The sequence below is a fragment of the Heteronotia binoei genome, chromosome 1, assembly GCF_032191835.1.
Source record: "Heteronotia binoei isolate CCM8104 ecotype False Entrance Well chromosome 1, APGP_CSIRO_Hbin_v1, whole genome shotgun sequence".
NCBI classification, from domain to species: Eukaryota; Metazoa; Chordata; class Lepidosauria; order Squamata; family Gekkonidae; genus Heteronotia; species Heteronotia binoei.
The window spans coordinates 257,737,863-257,757,404 of record NC_083223.1 but is presented as its reverse complement, the minus strand read 5'-3'; the positions used below and the strand labels follow the sequence as shown (position 1 = coordinate 257,757,404).

Genomic DNA, 19,542 nt, shown 5'->3' with positions numbered 1-19,542 from the left:
CCAGGCAGCATCTTCTCCCACACTCCTCCATCCATCCAGGAATATGTAGGAATCCACTTCTATTTTTAAACCTACCCTAAAGTGGTTGAATTCCCTTCACATTTGAACCATATACAAAATGCATAGATTATGGGGATGAATCCGTTCTGTTAATTAAACAGATCCTTCCTCAAGCATAAGTGATTGCGCAGAAGAAGAGCCTTTAGAGGAATGGAAACCTGTTACAGCCTTATTCAAATAGAGGACAGGGCTGTGCAAAAACCCTAGTAGAAGCTCCCACACCAATTTTAACTTGAATGAAAAAGGAAGATCAATTGCTTTGGTCTTTTTCAGTTTTTTTTTAATTGGGGGTGGGGAGAAAAGACAAGCAAAAAGCATAACGACACCGAAGAAGTCAGTGCAGCAACAGAACGATGTGGAGTCAAGCGAATGGTTATTTATTCTAAAAATGGAAGTTTTATCAACCTACATATGCCAGAATTGTTAAGGAAAGAAAGTTACAGATGTAAACAACCACACAGTTACATGTTCAATGGCAAAACCCTTTTTACTGGCCACTTAAACGTTTTACAGTTTGTAAAAACATTTACAGCCTCCGTTTCGCTCGAGCTTTCCATCTACAGCAACTAAGACATACAATCATGAAAAACACTAACAGATTTTAAACAGGCTGGATTTCCTTTTTTTTATTATTTTTTTTACTATTTAATTATTTTTTGTTTTGTTTTTAAACAAAAATGTGCAGAAAAAAGAAGACATCTACCAAAGTCGCCCAAGATCTCTCGTTCTGTTGGTCTAGGATGCGGCAATTTTTAGTCATCCCCCCTCCCCCCGGCAAGAGAAAGTACTATAGCTCTCATTTAACTGTGAAAGCAACTTCCCAAAGATATTGAAGCTAGGCTGGGCCCGGTGTCTGTTCCATCTTGCCTTGTGATCCTGAAAGACACACCCATGGACCTGCTTGCTTACATCAAGGCTGCCAGTGCCCTGTTATGCTGGAAAGCGCACCCCAAATCAATGTTTCATAGCATCAAGCCATCACGCACCCACGCGAATGTTCAGCTACTGAAGATATTTACGCTCGCTCTCTCACACACACACCCCTCTCCCCCAGAAGAATATTTTCTAATGGCCTGAAGTGTTTAAAATACCGGTTTAACTTTGTTATAAAAACAGTTGTCACACAATCAAACATTCTTGAATACACACATGCATGGAGATAGAAGAATCCCGCTTCTCTCTAGCTCCTACGTTTTGGAAAAAAGGGCAAGAGAGCTGGGAGACAGCTGCCCTCCCCTTCCCTCCACCCCCTTATCTAAGGATCAACGCCTTCTGGAGCTGGCAGGCCCCCCCTTCTTTTGTCCAGCTGGGATGCAGGAAATCAGCACTCTTATGGGGAGGGAGACAGAGCAACTTAAAAAGGTTTATGAGAGTATTCTAAAAAAACCCAAATTTTAAAAAGAAAAAATTTAAAAAGTTTGAATTTCAAACAGTGAATCACAAGGAATGGAGGCAAATCTTCAGTCCCTGTGGCAGGAGAATCAGACACAATTAGCTAAGCTGCAGACACCTGGGATCCAGAAGCCAGGGATATTAACACCATTCACATTCAAGGAGGAAGGACATCCTGTCATAGAAAGCTCCCCCACCATCCCTTTTGTTCTGTGGAAAGACTCGTCAGGGAAGCAAAATTAATAATCAAATCCCTAAGTTTTGGGATGAGGAACAAAATCATCTTCTCCCTCTCTTACCATCTAAAAAACAAATTACAAAAAAAAAGGGGGGGAAGCTAAGAAAAGGATACCAGCCACTGAACCAACCACACTTGGCTGCTGTAAAGGGATAGTTTTCTTCCATATAATTAGACAAAACACCAAATAGGACATTTTATGTACTGGGCACACTATTTTTTTAAAAAAGGAACTTTTCAATAGATGCCCAAAGAACACACCTCAAACCTCCTGAAAACTGAACATCACCAAGGGACAGGTTTTGGAAAAGTTAATTTTTTTTCAAGCGAGGGGCACATACAACTCCCCCCCCCCAATCCCCTAAATAATCACAGTCCCCTTTTCCCACTTAAGTTTTCTATATACAGGGCCTACCAGGTTTATCAAAACCACAACAAGCATTGAGCGAATTGTGCCCTCTTCCCTCCAACCCACTTCCCCCCTGCACTAACTGTATAAACCTGTTGCTATTCTCAGCGCTAAGCTCCTCAAAAGGTGACGCGGTTACATGCTTGCACGCCTATATACACGTTTAGGTGCTAACAATGAGAAGATCCTGCAGAAACCCTGAGAAAAAAACATGTTCCTTCCATTCCACAAACAAGAGCACAGATGCTACACAGAAAGGTGTCAGCAAAGCTTTGGGAGGAAGGGGCGTATGTGTGTGCAGGGGGACACCCAAGGCAGCCTGCTTTGGCCATGGAAAACAAGGCAGGAAACTTTACAATCCAAATGCAGGCATGACCTTCTGCAAGATGGATCACACTTAATGAGGGTTAAGGAAGACTCCTGGGGGAATAGGGATATGCTCAAGAGAAGCCTCTGGCCTGGGACACACAATGCCCGACAGGCCTCCCAGCAATTCACTGTCTGAAAACACAGGCCAAAACACTGTGGGAGAGGAAAAGGGAGCACTATGACCTCCTCCATGTCTCTAAGATGGAAAACGTCTCCTTGTTCACTTGGCATGAAAAGGATTCATGCCACTGCCCACCCACCAAAATATAAAACAGCAAGCAGGAACCCTAAATATGTTTGTTTCTGGAAAACTCAAAATGTACATCTCCCCCCCCCCCCCACCACATCTGCATGGGCCACCTTTCTCCCAGTATTCCCTCACCTACACCTCAATGAGCGTCTCCTCAGGAGCTCTGTGCCTCCCTCCTCTGCCAGGCTGCCAGTCCAGCTGCTCTATAATGTAATGTTTTCCTGTCCAGTCGCAGGCAGCGTTAAGTGCTGCTTTCCTTTTCGCGCAAACGTTCTGATTACAAATGTCTAAACTAGGTTTGAAATGTTTTTTTTTCCTTTTTTTATAGAATAAGACAATATTCTTTCAACAAACTTTTAAAAAAATTTACAATTTTCGTTTTAAACCTTCCCACCCCCACCCCCATTTACCCCCTGCTGCCTCTCTCCCAACAGCCCTGTTTCCATTGGTTGCATCTTGGGAAATTACAAGACACTTCCCCTCAGTAGAATCTCGTCGCTTGGCTGAAGGGTGAAGATAGCTGGGGTTTCACCGGTACCCCTGGTAGCCATAGTAGTTCCTGTAATATCGGTCTCTGTCTTGGTAGTAGTTCTGCCACTAAAAGGAAAGACAATGGAAATAGTTATTATTTTAAGGGATTTCTATCCCAACCTCTCAGCTGCTAGTTGCTGCTAACATAAAACTGCAAGCAATTAAAACATAAATCCTTGGACCCCAAATTTTGGCTGAGTACCCTTATATTTAAAACATTTTTGGGAGACTCCAAAGCCCTTTCCTGCTTCCTCACTGGCATAGCCTCCTTTTTTTGGAGTACCAGCAGTAAGTTAAGTCTACCTCATGAAGGCTTCCATCCTCTTACATCTTTGAAACAATGCAGTGAGCCCCAAAACCTGTTTTTAAAACAAAGCTGATAATAAATATGGTAGTATTGCTACAGTACATGGCCAACAAGCTCAGGTCCCAGAGGGTAGCTGAGTCTCTATAGGGATGCAGGCCACGACCCAAGGTTTAATCAGTCTCATCACTTGATATGAAGACACTCTCACAGAGACAGCAAGAAGGTTCTTTACACATTAACGGTTTCTAGACTGAGGCCAGCACAAGAGGGGTAGGAAGAGACCTGGAAACACTTTGAAAACTCCTCACAGAAAGAAGACCAGCATCACACAAAACCCAAATTTCCAGTACTTTAATTTCATGCTGCCACTAGCTAGTACTGTCTATGGATGCAGGGTGCCATTCCTTTACATGGTGAAATCCTTTGCACTGGAAAATACACTGGAACCAAGTTCAATTTTATACTTCAAGTAACCATGAAAACTACATTAGAATTGTACTTCCTTGGTGTCATTCACTCAATTAAGAGTTCTAGCTAGGGCTGAGCTACTGGTTTGTGGCAAATAGTCTGCATGCTGTCTTGGCTTGTGCTCCAAACTTATGTAAAAACAGGTAACTGCAGGCACTGTCAGCTCTATCAACTGCTGAGTTCTAAAGGGGGCAGAGCCCTCAGGTAGACAGTGTTGCCCCTATTCCTAGAGCCAGTTTGGTGCAGTGGTTAAGAGCAGCTGACTCTAATCTGGAGAACTGGCTTCGATTCTCCACTCCTCCACATGAAGCCAGCTTGGTGACCTGGGTCCAGTCACAGCTCTTTAAGAGCTCTCTCAGCCCCTAAAGTAAGTCTAGCTTGCCACTGCACAACGCTAAGAGCTTGAATTGGTGGCAGCCAGACAATATAAGGATCTCCTGGTTATTTTACACATAATGCTATATAATTCTTTCTCCCCCAACCCCCTCCTCCCAAAATGGCTCCATTTTCATATGAACCAGATGGCTCAAGAGAGCTTTGCCCTCTGTTCTTGAAAACGGTCTGATCTCCTGCAATACCTTTCTGGACCCCAAGGGGACCCCTGATTGAGAAACAGTCGCTTGACTAGAGTCAAGTAGTACCTTATAAACCAACAAGATCTCAGGTTCAAGCTGTGAGAAGCTGTGTTGGTCTGAACCATTAGAACCAAGTTTGAATCCAGTGGAAACTTTTAAGACCAACAAAGTTTTATTCAATGCATGAGTTTCTGTGCGAATGCACACTTCCTCAGATACTTCCCCAGAGGAAGTGTGCATGCACCCATAAATTCATACTTCTATGATTTTCAGGGTATAAGCCTTCAAAGCATCAAAGTTCCCTTCACCAGATACAGTTTGGAAAATGCTGTAAATCACAACTTTCAAAATACCAAAAGTTCAAGGATCAGTAAAAAGAAAAGGCAACATGATGATACTAAAACATCTCCAAATGCCTGCATTTTTTAGCTCGGTACCCCCAAGCTAACAAGCTAGGCACTTTGTAGCTCACCAGGAAAGAAATCCCACCATCAAAAGGCTGTAGTTTCCCCAACTTTGGTCACATAACTTAAACTACTGGGGGGGGGGGCACGAGGGAGAACTAAAAGGCCTCTGATGTTCTCATGAGTGACAAGCAGGTTAATTGGATTATGCAGAAAATGGGACTGTTTAAAAGCGCTGGAGAGCACCATGCAACCTATACTCGGGAGCTCTGCACTAACTATACTATGTGGTTGGATCAAGGGCAGGCAGTTGATTCTTGGCTGCTTTGTAGCAAACTGGGAAGGCTTTCTGACTTCATTCCCCCTCAGATAGGTTTCCAACTCAATGCTGGGAAATTCCTAGATTGGGGGATGGGGAAGCCTGGGGGGTGCTCAGCAGTGATGTGATGCCATAGAGTCCACACTCTGAAGCTGCCATTTTCTCCAGAGGAACTGATCTCTTCTTGCCTGGAGATTGGCAATGATATTCCCAGCTGATTCTGCTTGTTCTGTTTACTTTCTCTTTCTGTTCATGAGTGGAGCAGATTCCTCCAGTGTCTTTTGTGTTCTTGCTGCCTCTACCCTTGTCCCTGGCAGGTACAACTTTGCAGCCGAGCCTGCACAGCATATGTAAATATAGAGCCCAGTCAACATGCTCTTGGAAGTACAATCTTACTGCCTCAAAGCTGATAAACAGCTTAACAAGGCCAATAAACAGATCAAACCAAAGCAGCAGCAGGAGAGAGGAGCTGGGAAAGGGAGGAAAGCAGGAGCAAGTTCACTTACTACAGGAAGAGCTTTTTTGTGGAATTCCCTAGAGGCTACCCTTTGGAGTTTCAAGCTCTAATGACAACTTTTATTTGTAAGCTTTGATGTCCTCATTTCCTGCTGCTGCTTTTACTCCTAATAACTGCCTGATCGGCATTTTGCAGTGAAAATATTTCAAATGCTAATTGCTTTCCTTTTATTACTGTGCTATTATTTCATTTATTTTGCTTTATACTGTAAGGAACCTTAAGAATTATGAGATGGAACGTTTTCAGTAAGTGCAGGCAATGCTTCTTTGGACTCAGAATCAACACTTGCTTTGCAGGGCTATTGCAACCTGAAGAGAAAATAGTATTCTAGCAGCAATTATCTCCACATAAATGTGCACAAATATCTTAGAAGAGCATGGCCTGCAGCTTCTCACCTCCCGATTGTAGTCCCTGTAGTAGTCTCTGTATCTGTTGTAATCATAATCACGTCCATAGAACCGGTTGTAGTCCCCCCTGTATCTGTCATAGAAGTTGCGGTAGCCCTGCAAAATACAGCAGCACGGTCGGCTATAAACAGTCCGGAAAGCATCCTCTCTCTGTTCTTAATACCCCCAACTTTTCAAATGGGTTAAAGTGGTGCTCCTTCCCTGGGGAAAAATCCCTCAAAACCACAGTAATTAATTTTCATGTTCTTTTAAAAATGCATTTAGTTTCTGGTCCTTTTAAAGAACATATGCAGTCATATTTTCATGATCAGTGCAGGGAAAGGGAGCCGTCCATCAGCACTGACCACTGCCTAGCAAGAAGATGAAGGGATACTTACACCACCACCTCTGTTCCCAGGCTGCCCCCAGTACTGCTGTTGCTGCTGCTGCTGCCCATAAACCCGATTGTCGTAACCACGGCGCTGTCCACCAACTGAAATGGGGAAAGGGGGGGTGGGGGGGAGAGGCAACAGTGTCAACTTGGCTACAAAATTAACTGCTGCTGCACCCAAGCTGCTAGTTGACCTGGGTCTCCTCAAGCACCAGCATATGTTCACAGCATAGAAAATGTTAAGGAAAATGGAGGGAGGGGGCAAAGCTGAGCTGCCATCCATCACCTTTGTCAACAGAACAGACCAAGAACACAAAAGAACAGTCGCCACGGACAGGTATATCAACAAAAGCTTCTCTGCAACTTGCTGGCCAGTCAAAACCTCACACTCTTTTCCTAAATCTGCCGCTGGGAGAGATTCCCTAGAAAGGCTGGCAACATACAGACTGACGACTGTGCTGTCTGTGCTAATTTCTCCCCAAATGCGATCTCAGCCCGATTTCTCCCAGCCAACTCCTCCCCATCCTCTACCCCATGGTGATGTTGTGGTGTGCAACCCTCCTACCCGCCCTTCCTGCCCTACCCCCAATCCCGCAGACCCAGTACGCTACTCACACAGCAGCCCGGGGGGGTGCTGCATACTTGGATGCCTGGGCTGAGCTGCCAAAAAGGAAAAAAAAGGCTCTCAGTGAGTTTAATTTCCAGCTTTCTCCAAAATCCAGTACAAGGGAACTGTCTGCTCTGCCTGCCTTGGGCTTCCAGCAGAAGCTATGCACAGGAGGCCTCATCACTGAGCATGAAGCAACAGCAGCAGATGCCCAGAACACAGGCTAAGCAGTAGCATTACACAAGCCTATTTACTCCAGTGAGTGCTGTGCGACAATGTGGTGTGGAGACAGGAAGAAGTTGTACAGCGGCCCAGGAAGCAGACATATAGACACACACACAAAAAAAATACTGACAGCATATGCAGTTCAGATAAAACAGAATTCTTTACTGGCTAAAGAAGGAAAGGAAATTCTGGGGAACATTTCCAAAACTGCTTGTAGCGACAAGACCTAATCAACTGTCTCTCTCATTTGGTTCCTGTTGCCTAGGATTATCAGAGTTAGAAGCACTGGGCTCTGGGCCCAGAGAAATGAGACAGGAAGGAAAGTAATTTGAGCAGGGAGCCCCGAAATGGGACTGGAAGCACAGGGCCACAAAAAGTGTGGATGAGCAACGTTAGGCAGGGGTTGTATACTGGGCGAAGTGGAGGCATGTAGGAGAAGTTCCACTGGCAGGCTCAACCTTTTTTCCTCCTTATTGCTTTTTTTAAAAAATCACCATCTGCCTTTTGGTACAGTTAAGGGCAACCTACAATAAAAGGATATACAATCTTAATGTGCGACATTTAGGAACGGGCACAAACCAGGAAAATGGTGGTTTGTGTTGGTTGGTTTGATTGCACAAACCACATTTTTTGTTTCCCAGACTGGTTTGTGAAGTTGTATTAACAGCCCCCTCATGAGCTGAGAGGGGCAAGCTTACAGGGAGGCTTCAGCAGGCTCCCCTCCACCCACCAAGTTTGGCAAAGATTGGAATTTGGGATGTCCGGGTTTGTTGTTGTTCAGTCACACAGTTGAGTCCGACTCTTTGCGACCCCCTGGACAAAGTCACGCCAGGCCCTCCTATCTTCCACCATCCTCCAAAGTCTGCTCAAATTTGTGTTCGTTACATCAGTAACACTGTCCAGCCATCTCATCTTTTACCGTCCCCTTCTTCTTTTGCCTTCTGCCTTTCCTAGCATCAGGATCCTCTCCAGGGAGTGCTCCCTTCTCATTTGCTGGCCAAAGTATTTGAGCTTCAGCATCTGACCGAGTTACAGTCCCCCCCAAAGCAGATGCCCCCAGGAAAGCTCAGCTCTAACTTCAGATTTGGTCCCTGAAACTACAGCAAAGAACACTTTCCCAGGCGAATGTGTTTAAGAAACTGTCCCACTGTGTGTGGGGTGGGGGAGGAATCCTTCAAAGCCTCCCTTAAATCAGTCTTGCACCAACAATTACTTTGGTCTGACAGCTAACTCTTCTGTCTTCATGTCGCAAAATGAAAGCAGCTGAATCAGGATGTGGTACGATACTGGTATTTAATCTGCTACTATAGAGCAGAATGGGAGCTCCATGGCTGGCTCACAGAGCTGCCAATCAAGCTATAGACAACTGCTTTGGGTGTTCCTAGGGCTCTCAACAAGTCCATCCCTAGCGTTGCCTAGAAACTGACTGAACCGGCACCAGGCTGTCTGAAGAATTAACTGCAAAAACAAACCACCTGAACCTTCATGGGGGAAAAAAGGTGGCTCAGTTTTGGGAAGGACGCTACCAAACGAACCAGTCCGAAACATGAACTAGCCTGGTTCATGCTCAATGCGCTTCTTTTTTCTATTTGTGCCCACACCTAATGACATTCAGTCCACAGTGCGAGAGAGGGCCATTTGATTTAACAATTTAAGAAGCTGAAACACAAGCATAAAACAACTGGACTGGCCCAGCCAGGTGCTCTAAGCACACCAGACATCCCTGAAGGCAATTAAGCTTCAGTGGAGAAGAGCTCATCTGGAAGACAAGGGGCAAAGAATGAGCTGATTACAATAGGGGTGGCACCTGAGAAGTCCTGCCTTCATGCAGAGGGCTCAAGACTTCCTTTAGGGGCATGCCCTCAGTGTAAGAGGACATCCTTTTAGAAGAACCTCCAAGACTTGCAGCCCTCACTACTTTAAAAAAAAAAAAAAGACTCACCATATCCCTGGCCACGGTTGCAGTTCTGGAGGTCACTACTTTTAAAACAAAAAAAGACTCACCATATCCCTGGCCACGGTTGCGGTTCTGGCGGTTGCGTTTGTTACGGTTGTTGCGTCTGGTCGTCCGCTTCTCGGAGGGCGGAAGCAGTTTCTTGGCCTCCTCCTTGTATTTGGTGACCAAGGGTTGAGCCTCTTCCTTTGTAAGCTCTTGGTACAGGACTTCATCAATGTAATCACACTTCTCCGGAAGAGAGAAGTTGGCTGTGATCAGGAAGAAACAGCAGGAAATAGATGCAGGGGTGAATGGGAAAGTTCTTGGGTTGCCCTGCTGCTCAGTGGGGACAGAAAACTCTCATCCCGCTTGCCTGCCCAAGCTGTGTTTCTCACAAACCTTTCATTCAGCCTACCTTTCATTTCCAGCATCACTGACTCAGGCACATCATCCTTTTCAGTCTCCTTCCTCAGCTCCAGCCTCTGCTTCCAGTCCTCTTCATTGGGGACAATTAAAATCACTTTGCGCGAGAATCCCTTAAAGTTCAGCAGCTTCCTCCGTTGGCCAGAATTGTACACATTACACTGAAGAGAGGAAGAGAAGGTCATTAGAAATGCAAACATACCCCATCTCCCAGAGAGGACCCCACTCCCACAGTGATTACATACCACCATAAACCAACAATTATATTTATTCAGATTCTAGCAGTTATGCCACTTCACCCAGCTAATGAGGCCAGAAAAGTAATTCTACTCAAGCTAGTTTTTGACCTGGAATTTGGTAGAAATATGAAATTTTAACTCTTTGCTTACAGAGAGCTGCTACAGTCCTAAGTATCTTGCTGAGTAAGAACAAAGCTCCAGTATTCTGTCTCCAACAGCACCCACCTAGAAAGCCTCCAAGATGATAAACAGGACATACTTTCCATTTGTGCCCAAGTACCTGAAGTTGAGTCGCAGTGATCTGTTTCACTAAGCAGCACTACCTTCAGTGCAGAAGTCACTGGAAGGTTCCTTTCACAGGCAGGGTGGGGGGGAGGGTAGTGCCACTGTTAGCAGGACAGCTCAGCAGAAACTGACCCACTTCCTCCAAGAATGGACCTCCCACTTTTTAGCTAACATAGCTGATAGGCACGTTAACTTGTCTGATCTTTTTAGGCAACACATCTTGCAATATGCTCACATATTAATTAAGCAGTGAACAAGACACGGCTCCCTTTTGTCTTCTAGTCAATTTCACTGGCTGACTGCAAACTGTGGTACAATGAGATTTTTTTCCCCTGCCAGTTAAAATTTTACATCTGTTTCATACTCGCTGCCCTCTAGTCATCCTTTTTGTAAGAACAGTATTACCTCTTAGGGGAATGTTGCTCTAACCTCTTAGGAATCTGCCATAAGTTCTCAATCAATTTTGAGGATGAAAAGTCCACTATGTGGTGATAAGGAATGCCTTTCTGGCAACTAAAAACAATTCTTTTCAAGCTTGTCAGCCATAGTTCTCAAGAGATTGTCCTTGAAAAGGCAGCTGCTGCTCTCTCAGCCCCACCCACCTCATAGGGTGTCTGTTGTGGGGGAAGATGATAAAGGAGATTGTGAGCTGCTCTGAGACTCTGATACAGAGAAAAGAGTGGGGTAAAAATTTACAGTCTTCTTCATGCAGACTGCAACTTGGCTTGTGCTCCAAATTTAAGACTATAAGGGCTCTGTCCTGTTTCTCTCCCAGTGTTTAAAGAAAATACTTGGAGAAGTAGATATTTTGCTTTAAGGCTTTTTAAGCTTGGCAGTGTCAATTTCATTCATGTTCTAATCACACACTAACCTATTCCTCTTCAAAATTTAAATCTTTATTGCCCCCAAGGGAAACCCAAATGTTACCTTTCCTGAAGGTTTGTCAAGAAGTCAAGACCTTCCTTGTTTCAGCAATCTTTTAAAACAGGTAATATTTAGCAACAGTGCTCATAGACCTATATGCCTTCCTAATACGTTGTGTTTTTTCCACATTTTATTATTTTTGCAGCAACCTTGAAGATCTGAGCATTTCAACATTCTTTGAAATTACAACTAGAGCATGCTTACCTGCCCTGCAATGAGGCAATCTAGAGAGCGTTTTTTGAGCGGGTGAGAGAAGTAAATGAGCAAGAAGTAAGTGATTGCTAGTCACATGAAGCTACCTTATATTGAATCAAACTATTGATCCATCAAGGTCAGTTTTGTCTACTAAGACTGGAAGCTACTCTCCAATATCTCAGGCAGAGATCTTGCTCATCCCCTGCTGCAAGATCTTTAACTGGAGATGCCAGGGATTGAACTTGGGACCTTCTGTATACCAAGCTGATGTTCTACCACTGGGCCATAGCCCCTCCCATTAGCTAAGGCATACACAATAATCCCTTTAGCAGAGATGGATTCTGCGCTCAAACATCTGTCAAGCCAGGACAAGCTGGCTGCCTGTGATTCCTAGGAGATGCAACTGGGCTATAAATAAAGTACCTGATCAAGAATGAAGTTCCTTTTTGTCCTGGGGGCAATCTGGACCAGCTTGCTAACGCAACGGGCAGCTTGTTGAGTTAGCTGATCTTGACTTTTGGTGTCCAGTTCTTCAACTTCAGGCCCCCTTGTCTAACAAGGGGAAAAAAATATGAAGAGTTAATCAAGGAAAGCAATGTCAGACTTATATCCAACATGTGGTTAAGCTTGATCAGCTTGACTTTAACATGAAAGCAGACGAAAAGCAGTTTGGCCACCCCCAATAAGCATTAGCTTATTCCTGTATGTACTCTAGGCATATTAAACAGTAATTTTGTTCACAATTTGCTGAACTGTATCAATAATACATGATCAGTATCAAAAAGCTCTATATCTCTGCTGTTCTTAACACAGAGAAAAATGAAGTTAACAGCAACTGCAGAAAAAAGCCCAACATTTCTGCTGCAGGGGGCATCCAGCCCAGTTAAGGAAGTCTCCTCAATTGAACATAACCTCTGGTTGCTTACCCTCATTTGGAAAAGAACAGCATCTGTCCCCAAGATGTTGTAGCGTTTGTCTAGATTCTCTTCGGTGTGCTTCCGCGCCCACTGGGTTTTCCCACACCCTGGCAAGCCAACCATTAACAGCACCTGGAATGGATGAGAGAAAGCCCACAAGTTTAGAACAAAATGAAAAAACAGGCAATGTGAGGCGTGTACTGCTGGACCATTGTGGCAGCTGTACTACTGGACCAAGGGGACAACTCCATTAAGACCTCACTGTCACTGTGAAGCTTCAGCTTAGCCTGAACTCAAGTAGAGACCACAAGTGTTATTCTAATCGCTAGGCAGGATGATAGTATCTTTTCTTTCTCCTGTTCCTCCTGATAGAGAACTAGAATTGCACTAGGACACAGGCAACCTGAGTACCACACTGGCTCAGCTGTGAAGCTCATCTTGGGCCAACTAATTGTATGTCAGTCTAACCTACCTCACAGGGTTGTTGTGAAGATAAAACAGAGGAAAAGAATAATGTAGATCACATTGGGCTCCCGTTATGGAAAAAGGAGGAGCATAAATGAAATAAAAAATAGAAAGGATTCCTTTGTTCACTTAAACCCCCCCCACACACTTTTCACAACACTACTAGGAGCAGAAAAATTGGGGGTAGGGGGTGGGTGGGTAGAAAATAGGAGACAAGTCTTTTCTCCTTAATGCACACTGTTCCAGGGTCTGGAGGTGCACAGGAATCAGCTGTTTCTTGGGTAAGAAGCAGGCAGACTCAAGAAGAACAGTATCCACACCCACCCACAGTCCACATGAGAGGACCAATCAGATTTTACTTGCCTTGCCTGGATGGTAAAGATATAACCTGGTAGCAAAAGCTATCCCTCAGGGAGGAAGAATAAAGGGAAAAGTGACAGCTCTGGATACGCAGAACACAATGTAGCAAACTAAAGCAGAAAAGGTAGTCCTCTTGTGAACAGAACACAACAGTGGGAGGGCTTCTAGTGTCCTGGTCCCACTGATAGAGCTCCTGATGGCACCTAGTTTTTTTGGCCACTGTGTGTGACACAAAGTGTTGGACTGGATGGGCCGCTGGCCTGATCCAACATGGCTTCTCTTATGTTTTTAACAGAGAAAACTATGTTACCTCACACTCCTCAGTGGTCTTGGGTGGCAGCGGAGTGCGCACACGATCCTCAACGGGGACAGCATGAATGAACACGTAGCCCTCAGGAACTGGGAAGAAAGGCTCTTCCTTCTGGCCAAAGTTCAGCTCCACAGAGCAGTTCTTGCACAGCACATGTGGCAGCAAAGCTTTGTCTCCAAGAGACTCCTTGCTGATTCGGAAGGCCACTCCCAAGTCCTCCCCATTCTTGGAGAAGGAGAGTTCCACCTCTTCATTTTCGAAGTTCTACAACACAAGACACAGAAGCATCTGAGCAACAAGCCCTCCAACAGCAGCTAGACACAGCTGTCACAGAGACATGCTCTTGAAGCCACATTCTAACAGACTTGGAACACAAGCTGGCCCTTTTGCGGCCGCCAATGACAACATAGCCAGTTATGGGGACACTCTTGTAAGGAGCACCAAGGCAAACCTCCACAATGGCATACTGAATGCAGAATAGTTCCCTGAACGGTACTGCACCAAGGAAAGGAGCAGGAGTTAATTTAGGATTATGGGTTACACTTTGGTTGTACTTGAGTGTATTTCCCCAAACCCAGCCTACTTCGAAGATGGCAAGGAAGCCCCTCGAGAGCCGGCTCAAGGCCTCTCTCAACTGCACTTACAGCAAAGCAACCGATCACATCATTCTCCCCAAAGGGCTGACCATATTCTTCGAACTGCCCATTTTCAGCCTTCAACCCTCGTCCATCGTAGCCATAAGAAAACTCATCCTCACCTAGAAGAGAGCAAACACTTACTACAGCTGCACTTTTGAACAACAGGATCTGCATGACTGCGACACCTTAGCTGAGCTGTGATGCCACCTCAAAGGGTGCTTTTTATTTACCTAGCTGTGTACGAGAGTGATCGACAGACCATCCAATGCGAAGCAGTGAGGTCTCTGTGCAGCCTTCCTTCAGTGGGAGGTTTTGTGCCACCTAAGACAGATCAAGGAAGAGCAGCCACCTGATGCGTCTGGTAAAATGCTGGAAAACAGCCCTAGGAGTGATGGCCATCCCATCCCAGGCCAGTTGCCCCTCCCCCCACAGGCTTTGGCTTTGATGCAATGAATTCTCTTTAAATTAGACCCAAACATTCATCTTCATGAACAGGTCCTCACAATACCCCTTCCCCTTCATCAAAAGCAGTCAAGGCTATGTAGAGAATGTCCTCCTCACAGTCACTGCTGAGTTCTGTCTGCAGGCATGAACAATAAATGTGTTGTTACATTTCTTCTGCTGGCAGCTCTCCGAATGTGAGCGACGACCCCTTCGAGCAGTTGCCACAGAGGCAGCACCGTAGTTATTTTACAGTAAGAGCAGGAAACTGGGGTGCAGGTCTTAACCTTAGCTCCTTAGCAAACAAGCATCTATACATATGCACGGGACCTATATTGCCTTTCACAAATATGCTCAAACTCATGCACAGCCACAGAAAGCCTGGAATGTGCACTAGCCAAAAAACGGTGACATTTCCATAAAATGGCCAGGAAGGAGTTAATGCGTGGTCAGGGAAGATAAACCAGATGGGTGTAGCATCTCGGAACAGATCTGGCAATGTTCACCTTCAAAAGTTCCATGGATTTCTGCAAACACACACAATATGGAAAATGACATTGCCAACTGGATGTCTTAGGAATTATGCATCGTTTCTAAATGAGGTTTGCCTTCCACTTCAAAGAAGAAGGGCCAACTCACGGCATACTGCAGCCCCAAGCTTGCCACTCTGAGCTGTTACTTCTGGGTCAGCTCAGCACAGGTTCATGGAAATTAACCTACAGCTTCCTGGTGTAGTTTGTATCTAATATTAAATACATAATATTTACCAGTTTCCATTTATAGCCCACTTTCCTCATTGAAATTCAAGGCAGATTACAAAACACTTTAAAACATTCAGACAGCTTAAGACATCCAGTAGACAATCCAGTAGGACTAGCTTTACAGAACTGGAAAAATAATGGAAGGAAAAACTGCCTAAGGCACAACATACCATGATGCAGAAAGTGGGTTACAAAGGTAAAAGACAATGCAGTAAAAGCAGGATGATACATACAATTAACTTCATTCTTATTCCTTTATTAAAGCAACCTCTTGAGCTGTTTGTACCCTTATACCACAGTTCTAATCCCCTTTATTAAAAAAGCCCTTCCTGAATATTTCTGCTTTGCACATTCTTCAAAATGACATGTGTGGGGACCCTTTCTGACCTTCTCAACTAGGCTGCTCCACAAGGTGGGAACCACCACAGAGAACAAGCATGAACAGGCAGTTGCCAACGTTACCCATTTGCAGGATGGCACCTCCAGAGAACTTTGCTCAAAGGAGCAAAGCTGCCACAGCAGAGAATAGCAAAAGAGGCAGTATGTGGGTCCAAGGCAATTAAGGCCTTCAGATAACCTAAATATTGGTCTGAACCTGGTAGCAGATTGGTAACCAAAGGAGAGACCACAGAATGGGTAGAAGAGTGACTGCCTAGTAGTGCCTAATAGTGTCTGGCCATGTGTACCTACTGGAGTCCGAGTTGACTTCAAGGGTAGACACACAGAGTGCATTACAGTTGTCTAGCCTGAAGGTAACCATGGCTGACTTGGCCATGTGGATCCATGTTAAATCAAGGCTCTTAACTGAGTCAGCAAGGGTCAGTTGGACCCTATCGAAAAGAGAGAAGCACAATGTCCTTCAACACCTCCCCAACAAACATTAACTCTTAACAGAATTCAGTTTCAACTTGTTCACCTTTAGCCATTTAAACCACAAAAGTAAGGCACTGGTTCAGGACCTCTACCTCATTACCAGGAGATTTGTAAGAAGAAATATAGAGTTGGGTATCATCAATATATTGATGATTGCCAACTATATAAAGCCACAAGTGATTTCTCCTAAGGGCTTTACATAGAGACTGAATAGCATGGAAGATAGGACTGTTCCTCGTGGAACCCAGTAGGATAGATCCCACATTAATGGCCTCCAAAACCAGCCCTCTCAGTGCTATCAACAATGGACCACTTACACCAATCCAAAGCACATCCCCTGATACATACTTCTCGCCAAACATCTCAACAACCTGGTATGGACCACTGTATCAAAGGCTGCTGAAGAATCCAGTAGGATCAACAAAGAGGCATGGCCCTTGTCTAGATTTAGAAAGAAATCATCAACTAAAGCCATCACGCTGCCTCCATTGCATAGGCTGGCCTGAAACCATACTGAAAAGGGTTAGAATAGATGAGTCATCCAGGAAGACCTGGAGTTGGTGCATAACCGCTCTCTAAATCATCCTTCCCAGAAAGGACAGATTAGAGACCAGGAGATAACTGGTCACATCATTTCTTGGAGCGATTGCACTCCCAAGTCAGTCTTTGAGTTATGTTGGAAGATAAGGATTCATTAATGTGGTCCTTACCTGATTTTAGCAACCAGGATGGGTTAGGATTAAAAGTGCAAGTGTTATCTCGCACAGATCCCAAGATACTGTCAGCATCCATCAAGGTATCTGGTTCAAAATGATCTAATGGGCCAGACAATGCACATGTCTTCTGTCTGGACTTTATCACAACCAGCATCCAATCTGAGATTTTTTATCAGCAAAAAAAACTTGCAAAAAGTGTCACAATTTATCACCTGTTCCTGAGTTTAATGGCACAGATTTAAGAGTCAGCAAGGGCCTAAATACCTTCGACAACTGAGCTGGTCGCGAACTAGTTGATTCATTGGTAGCAGAGTAGTAGGCTTTCTTTGCCGCTGTCAGCGCCGCCTCATAGGTCTTCCAATGAGCTCTATAGCACGCTCTGTCGGCTTCACTCTTAGTTTTCCGCCAACGCCGCTCTAGACGTCTCCCGGCCCTCTTCATGTCACCCAGCTCCGCAGTAAACCAAGGGGCTGGGCTCCACTTCGATGGCGGGATGGGATGGAGGTTAGCTAATCAGCGACCACTCTTACGTATCATCGGCCACCTTTGAAAACTCCCACCCCCATTATCTACCAGCTCCCATCTACACTGAAATAAGTACATTCATTCATTCATTACAAGGGCATTTTAATGGGTATGGCAACTGCTGTCCTTCCCTTATAAACAAAAGCGTGGCACCAAAAAGACTTCAGATTTACTGTTGCAAAAAGATTTGCTAAATCTAACATCAAACAGTAGATTCAGTTTTATTCACCCAAGCTTAAACTAGCTTAGTGGCTGGGAATGTTCACCATGCTTATCTTGTATTTTCAGTTTTGCTGCATTTCATGGCCATGCTGTTCATATACTTTCACCCTCTAGCGATCGGTGTACTTTTTATCTGCTGACTGAGGACTCACTTCAGGCACCTGATGAAAATAGGCTCTAGCCACGATTGGCTGTGCTACAATAAACCTGTTAAGTCTTTAAGGTGGCACAAGATTACTTTATGGTTTCGACAGAACATGGCTACCCATCTAAATAATTAGCACCAGGAACTCACTCGGATATAGCCATGGAGTTTATTTTCAGTTCCAGTGTTAAGGCCTGGAAGTATCCCCCTGCGCACGCACAGATTGCCTCCATCTCACCATTCACCAACTGCAGGTCTTCAGCATCCCCACACACTCAATAATTTAAGAGCAAGCTGACTTAAAGGACAAGCCTATAACTCCTTTCCCCTGGCAGGGGGAGGAGCAAGTCCAACCCTTTTGTTCTCTCCGCAAACCTATTGAAGGAATCAAATCAGAGGGCTATATGTTCTGCTTAGGAGCTATAGTTATTTGCAAGGTGCTTTTTTGAGCATGAACGCAGTTCCGGCTGGTTTGGCTTCAAGGGGTGTGGCCTAACAGGCAAATGAGTTCCTGCCCAGCTTTTTCCTACAAAAAGCCGTGTGAAACAATGGTGAGGTCAGGGTGTGGCCTAATATGCAAATGAGTTCCTGCTGGGCTTTTTCCACAAAAAAGGGCCCTTGTTATTTGCAGGAAGGCTCTTGGGTTCAGTTTGGTTAACCATAAATATGTCTTCTTGAAGAGGCAGCTCGTGTGTGTGTGTGTGTGTGTGTGTGAACGTGTGTGTGTGTGTGTGTGTGTGAAAGTAACAATCTGGACAGCTCTGCCCTGCCTTAGTACCATACACAAGCTCTGCTGCCATAGTACCCATAGTACCCATCTGTCCAGTGAACTAGCCCTGGGAGTAATTACATATTTGCTTGTTAACTTATTTAAGGGCTGTGATAAGGACATTGTAAAGCAAAGGGGAGAGTATTATTTTCTTGTGATATCGCCAGAAGACTATGGATTGGATCCTACTGACATTTCACTGATAGGAGCATCTTACACCCAACTGTTCTCCTCAGAGCATCACTTTATTTTTTGCCATTGAATGTTCACCCAATATCCTTTTGGGGGAGGAGTGTCACAGGCTGCTGGGAAAAAGGGGCAGCAGGGAAACATTAGCTTCCAATCAGCAGAACATCAGTAGGGATTAGACCTGTACAGAAATGTAAGGTTTCCAGAAAGTTTGAAGCCCTGGGGGGAAATGGCCCACCGTTAAACAGAAATTTTTGGGGGGAAACTGAAATATATTCAGTACTTTGCTATCAAACTTTAAGCTTCTTTTACTGACAAAATAAAATGCATCATTTGTAACTTAGCATATAGAAATGTACTAAACATATTTATGAATTTTTAAGTATTAATGTCCACATTTTGTATGAGGAAGGATTTAATACTTGGGGGAAAGTAGCAAATTGGTGCCCTATACTACCATAGGGGATATATTTTTAATATTTGCCACCTGAGAGGTAATAAGCTAAAGGCAGAAAACTATTTTGTAATAAGCAAAAGAAGTGCTTGGACAGAAGCTCTCAGTCACAACAGATAGGACTGCTAGCACGTTGAGCTATTAAACTAAACTTTTTAAATATTGGAAATCACTGAATAATAATGCAGTATTAAAACTTTAATGTATTATCATTAAACACCTTACAGATATTAATAGTTTACCCAAATTACTTACATTTAAAGAAAAAAAACTTCCTTGAAAATAACTGCATATCTCCAGTGTATTT

The 19,542-nt window shown here is 44.4% G+C and overlaps 1 protein-coding gene across 2 annotated transcripts in view; it reads right to left on the bottom strand.

Moving 5' to 3' along the window:
- Nucleotides 1–416: 416 nt before the first annotated feature.
- The window catches only part of HNRNPUL2 (heterogeneous nuclear ribonucleoprotein U like 2), a 28,669-nt gene continuing 9,543 nt past the window's right edge, over nt 417–19,542 (bottom strand). Inside the window, exons 5-15 of one of the 2 annotated variants that reach the window (XM_060254114.1) lie at nt 17,196–17,411; nt 14,371–14,461; nt 14,147–14,259; nt 13,503–13,766; nt 12,377–12,499; nt 11,874–12,002; nt 9,800–9,968; nt 9,453–9,653; nt 6,624–6,718; nt 6,235–6,342; nt 417–3,315 (exon numbers count right to left, since the gene is read on the bottom strand). In XM_060254114.1, the coding sequence (XP_060110097.1) occupies nt 3,247–3,315; nt 6,235–6,342; nt 6,624–6,718; nt 9,453–9,653; nt 9,800–9,968; nt 11,874–12,002; nt 12,377–12,499; nt 13,503–13,766; nt 14,147–14,259; nt 14,371–14,461; nt 17,196–17,411 (1,578 nt within the window). In that variant the 3' untranslated portion in view covers nt 417–3,246. The remainder of the gene's footprint in view (nt 3,316–6,234; nt 6,343–6,623; nt 6,719–9,452; nt 9,654–9,799; nt 9,969–11,873; nt 12,003–12,376; nt 12,500–13,502; nt 13,767–14,146; nt 14,260–14,370; nt 14,462–17,195; nt 17,412–19,542) is intronic. The other variant, XM_060254123.1, reaches the window with a different exon arrangement.